We start from the raw sequence: 6000 nt of genomic DNA on the forward strand, positions 1-6000 counted from the left end.
GCCTGCCAAACAGAATCTGGCTTCTTTCTCTATTGGCTTTTTAAAGATGGCAGCAGAGCTCCACCTGCTGAATTTTTGTGCACTAGCTTCTCCAGTGTTTTTGAAATAAAAATATTGAGGTGAAGCTCAAAGGGATTTTGAAGACCTCTGATCTTACAGTCAAGGAAACAAAGACCCCACGAGGTTGTGACTTGTCCAAGGTAGCACAGTAACTTTGCTTCTTTACCTTCTTAACTCATCAAAAAATAATAATCAGTGGAAAATGTATTAGGGCAGACCAGGGCTTGGGAGATGTGAGTTTTAGTTTCATTTCTGATGCCAACTAGCTTTGTGACTGGGCAAACGACTTCTTCCCTTTGGACCTCTGCTTCTTCAGCTTTAAAGAGAGGTGTGGGTGGGTGAGTTCCTTCCAGCTCCAGAGCCCGCGATTCTTACCTCTCTGACTTCCTTTGGCCTCATAGTTTATTGAAAGCGAAAACACATTCAATCAATCAACAACCGTTTATTAGTCACCAAGTGTGCTGGGTGCTGAGAAAAGGGAGACAAAGACCACCTTGGTCTCCCAGGAGCATTCATTCTATGTGTGCAGATGTAAAAAGAAGTACAAAATATGTACAAAACAAGTATAAGGTCATTCTGGGGGGAACTAGAAAAGCCTTATTGGACAATGGTGCTTGAGCTGAACTTTGAAGAGATGGCAGGATTCTGAAAGATGGGCATGAAGAGGGACAGCCTGGGCAAAGGCAGAGACAGGAGCTGGGGTCCCATAGGGCAGGTGTAGCAGGTAAGCCAGGCAGCTGGGGGCACAGAGCGGGTGAAGGGGAGAAGTGGGTAATTAATGATGAAATCTAGGCCTTAGCCAGAGAGGATGTTCAGGTCCTAACAGTGGGCTTGTATCTAGTCCTAGAGCCAATAGGGGGCCCCTGTGACCTCAGAGAATATCTCTTTGGCTGCTTGCTGTGTGGAAGATAGATTGGAGAGACTGTGGGCACGAAACCTCATACAGAGGCAGTTATAATAGTCCAGGCAGGTGACCAGAGTGGGAGAAAGTAAGGGATAGATGCGAGAGAGGTTGTGGGCATGGAGTGGGTAGGTGTGGCAGCTCATTAGACACCAGTGGAGGACTGTGAAGGACAGGGAGGGACCCATTATGACTCGGGTTTCCTACCAGTGACTGGAAAGATGGTGGGGTCATCCAGAGAAATAGGGAAACATGGAGGGGAATCTTTTTAGTGGGGAAGGTGATTAGTCCCATTTGGGGTGTATGGAGCTGGCAGTGCAGGCAGAAGTTCAAGGCTGATGTGCCTGGGCTAGAAACGAAGAGAGATTCAGGCGGCTCCCTCCAGGATCAAATACAAAATCCTGTGTTTGACTTTTAGAGCCCTTCATTGCCCGGCCCCTCCTCCTTGCCAGTCTCCGTAGGCCTGCTCCCCTCTATATCCTCTGCAGTCCAGATGCACCAGCCTCCTGACTGATCTTCACCCGTGACACTCCAGGCATTTTCACCAGCTGTCCCCCCACATCTGGGGGGACACTGCCCTCATCTCAGCCTTCTGCAGGAAGACTCCCCATCTCCCCTATTGCTGATGTCTTCCCTCCAGCCCCAATTCATCTTATCTGTAACGCGTTTGTCCATAACTGTTTGCAAGTCGTTTCTCCCATTAGACTGAGAGCTCTTTGGCCATTCTTTGTATCCCCTGCACTTAGCTAGCATAGCACCTGGCACACAGTAGGTGCTTAACGAATGCTAGTTGACTGACTGACTGACTGACTGCCCATGCACTGATAGCAAACTTGACTGAATACGGCTGAGTGACGCTGCCCTCTTGTCCCTCTTCTAGGAAGCTGATCAGTATTGCTTTTGGCGACCTGAACCCCTTCCCTCTGAGACAGATACGGAATCGGAGGAGCTACCACCTGGAGAAGGTGCGCCTGGAGCTCACGGAGCTGGAGGCCATCCGGGAGGACTTTGTGAGGGAGCGAGACACCGACCCTGACAAACGTGACCTCATCAGTGACGATGACGAGGACAGCTGAGCGGAGCCCCTCCCTCCCGGGGCCTCGTGACCAAAGCCAGCTGAGCAGACGAGCTCCGGCCAGTCTGTTCTTTCAAACAGAATGTAGAATGTCAGCGTTTGGAAGTCTGCGGGACACATTTCCAAGACGCGACGGCCTCTGGCGATGCCGACTTAGAATCCTACTCACTTGTTTACAGCCATTTCCACGCCGCTGCGTGGCAATTGTGTGTGAAGTCAGAAAACTGTTTGTCGTGGCTCTGCAGGCCCACAGCCACTGTTCTCACCTCAGACCTTGCAATGCCTTAGCTCATAGTTCTGTCTCGAAGCAGTCTCCACATGCCACAGTTCTGGGGGATGGACGCCCAACCTTCCTGACCGAGGCTGTCTGGCATCTGCAATGCGGGGGCCAAGCAGTGGGTGTTCTTGAAAGAGCATCCCTCCCCTTCTAAAGTGCTGTCATCACAATGCTGAAAAGCCACCCCGAAAATGCCCTGTGATGTCCTGTTTTTGCCATTTTGGCAAAACAGGAATTGAAAATCAACTTTAGAGTTCTCCAAATACGCAGCCCACCCCCACCCCCACCCCCATCAGTCATCTTTGCCAATCATATTCAGAGGAGGTGCAGAGTAATCAGACTGTCATCTTCAGTGACCTTTAGCTTGGTGGCAGATCTCTATGCTGTGGAGCAATCTTGGAGGGATTTGAGGGAGGGGGCTTTACGCTAGATCCCTTGGCAAAATTCTCTGATTAGCGGGTTGACTTCCCAAAGGGGAAACAAAACCAGACCACACAAACAAGAAGCTTGGCCATTGGCCATGGAGGCTCGATGGGGTCCTAGCGTAGCCGCGTCTCCTCACCTGGCACACCCCCTCCCCTTCAGTTTTCTCAGAAATTCCTGTCCCACAAGAGCAAACTGATCTGGCTCCACATGAGTTTCCTTGCCTTCCCTAATTCAGGCACTGCTTCTGGGGGGAGGGATTTGCCATCCAAGTTTTCCAGCACTGCCCTAGCTCTCCACATTGTCAGGGTGAATGGCCCCATTGGTCCCTGCTTAATCTTAGAGCATTTCCTTTGTGAGAAGCTGGAGCCACACTTTCCTCATCATTTGTCAGCCTCCTCAGGTGGTCGCCACCTATTCTAAATCCACTCAGAATGTGGGAGGGCCTTTCTTCTGGGAAGCTCTCTTTAGTTTGTCATAGAAAATGTGTGTCCAGTTTGGGTTTAGACAGACTCTGGTTGGAGGAAATTGTTTTGTGCTTAATACCATGCCCCCCACCCTCAAATTCATAGACATTGTAAGGAACATTTTTTAAAATTGAGATTTTAAATTACATTTTTTCATCAAGTCCCTACCTTGACTGAAGACTTCTAGAAATAATCTATATTCTGTAGACACTAACTTGCAAATTTGTTCAGCAATTTCTAGAAATTGTTTTTATGTCATGTTTATTTTATAAAATTCCATATTTCCACCCATCTTTTAATTCTATAAACTGATGTTCAGTTTAATCTTGCTGACTTTAGAATTTGAGTATCCTCCTTTTGGGGAAGCCTGACTCTATAGTGAACTGCACCTTAATACAATAGCATGATTTTCTACTCAGATACTGAATGTCTGGTGAATTACATTTTAAAATTCCTCCTTGGCTGGGGTGGGGAAGCCACGAGCGTAGCTGGAGTTAGCGGAGCACACGCTTCTTCAGAACTCAGTGGAAGTCTGGGCCATTCTAGCACTTGCCTGGCGACTGATGTACACTGGGCAGTCGCTTGACCTCTGCACTATCAAGTGAGGCAAGTTCTAGGGCAGGGATTTCCCAGGTCCGCTGGGTTCACTTCTCACAAGATTCTGCTCAAGAGGGTGTGGAGAGAACCTCCACAGGGGCTGGATCTGTAAGCTCCGCCCTTTCTTAATGGGATGGCGTTTGATTGGTTGATCCCCTAGTAGGTACTGTTGTAACCTTTTACAGCAGAGAAACTATTCCTTGGAAGGAATCCACAGGACCAGCAGATCTCTGCAGCGCTGTCTTGATTGAATTTCTCTAGAAACATGGTGGGGGGGGGCGGGTAAGGACAGCTCCTACTCGACCATTCTGGGGTCCAGTCCCATGACTCCTCCTATTTCCTGCAGCTCTGGACCACAGCAGGAGAGAAGACCAAGTTCCCTGATGTTCCAGTAGAGCATGGGGTCGGGAGGAGGGGAGGAGCTTATCCCTCCCCCGCAGCGGCCACTTTGTCTACCAAAGAGCTGGCAAGATGGCGCTTGGACTCCCTCAGAATTCATCACAGAGTCTCTAGAGGTTCATGCTGTTCACCCTACGATGGAATGGGATCCTGTGGTGAGAACCATTGGGCAAAGGGGCTGGAGGATGATGAGTTCTGAGGGACCAAGGCTGGATAATTAGTGAAGGATGCCCAGAGGTCTTTCAAAGCAACAGCTTCCGGGTCTCCCATCCAGCTGGAGGAATGGCCATCACCCCGGGCAATTCTAAGCCAGTCCTTGGAAATGCCAACATTCGAGAGGAAAATGACAAACTCGCAAGTGTTAATGCAATGAATTCCTGTTAATAAGTGCTTGTTGTATATGTTCACTACAGTTTATATTTTTATAGGCCATTTTATCGAGGTTTTTCTAGGTTATGTACATTTTATTTTGTATGCAAATGCCACGTTTCACTTCATGTGTATTTATGTAAGCACAGACCGCTGGTTAGTGTTCTCCTCTGGCCTTGGTCAGCATTCATTTTATGCATGAACCTGGTGCCACCAGATATACCCCTCCCTCCATTGCTCATGCTGGAATATTCGAGTAATACCAGAGGGAAGAAGAACAGCGCTGTGCGGTCTGAGCCAGGCTGCTAGTGATTCTGGCTTCAACTATACTGTATACGGGAATATCAAGTATTATCCCACAAGTGTTACTGCTTTGTTTTCTTTGACTGATTCTTTATTGTACTGCATAGACTGCCCCCACTCCACTCCTTGGGACTTGGGGCTGCAGGGAATTACTTGCAGTATTTTTCTCCCTGTGTACAAAGGTGGGTTTGGCAGATCTAGCTGGACCAGGCCATTGGAGAGCAGGAGAATGGTGAGAATCCACCAGTTTTGACATGGGCATCTGATGCTCCTCTGTTCCTGGAATCTGTGATGAAAGAATTCCAGTCACCCCTCCCTCCTCTAGCCCCAGAGCTGGCTAAAGAGGTCTGAAGTGGCTGCCTTCAAGGCCTCTTTCCTTAAGCAATCAGCTGGCTTACTTGGGGCTTTGTGCACAGTCTTCAAGTGAAGTTTTAGAATTGTAATGTTAAAGGAAAAAATAAACACGGTAATTTTGTGTAGCTTTCTGAGTTGTTCTTCTTCTCCCTGTTTATAGAATTAAAATAATCACTGGAAGCAAACTAGAGTGTAGAGAACGACTAGGAGTCAAGAAATCAAGGGGATTAGTCTAAGGTCCCTTCCAGCCCCCTCTTGTTCCCTAATTTTATGTATAATAGAGCACAGAACAGCTAGATAAAGCATTCATTAAGTGCTTACTATGCTGTTGTTGTTGTTTGTCCTTCATTCTCAAAGAGGACCATGACAGATGTCATGATTTGCACTGAGTTGGATTTAAGTGAGGGAGGGCTGTGCAAGGTCACCAGCCTCACTTTTTCCTCCAGAGCCATCTGGGTCCAGTGGCAAGATATACATCAGGATGACTGGCGATGGTCCTGAATGTTTAAGACCATTGGGATTAAGTGACTTGCCCAGGGTCACACAGTTGTTAAGTGTCTGAAGTGAGGTTTGAACTCAGGTCCTCCCAACTTCAAGGCCAGTGCTCTATCCACTGTGCCACCCAGCTGCCTTGCTTACTATGTGCCAAGTGCTAGGAATACAGATACAAGCAAAGAGAAAGACAGTTCCTGCGCTCGTGTATCTTACTTTCTAATGAGGGAAAATACATAAAAGGGATGGTGGTGGTGGTGGTGGTGGTGGTGGTGTGTGTGTG

General features: G+C 48.1%; 1 protein-coding gene across 1 annotated transcript in view; it reads left to right on the forward strand.

Annotated features, from left to right (window-relative positions):
* The window catches only part of TBC1D2B (TBC1 domain family member 2B), a 70731-nt gene extending 65381 nt beyond the window's left edge, over nucleotides 1-5350 (forward strand). The window contains 1 exon segment of the mRNA XM_043985803.1: nucleotides 1842-5350. Coding sequence (XP_043841738.1) covers nucleotides 1842-2037 — 196 coding nt within the window. The 3' untranslated portion in view covers nucleotides 2038-5350.
* The last annotated feature ends 650 nt before the right edge of the window (nucleotides 5351-6000 follow it).

The sequence above is a fragment of the Dromiciops gliroides genome, chromosome 2 (assembly GCF_019393635.1).
Source record: "Dromiciops gliroides isolate mDroGli1 chromosome 2, mDroGli1.pri, whole genome shotgun sequence".
NCBI classification, from domain to species: domain Eukaryota; kingdom Metazoa; phylum Chordata; class Mammalia; order Microbiotheria; family Microbiotheriidae; genus Dromiciops; species Dromiciops gliroides.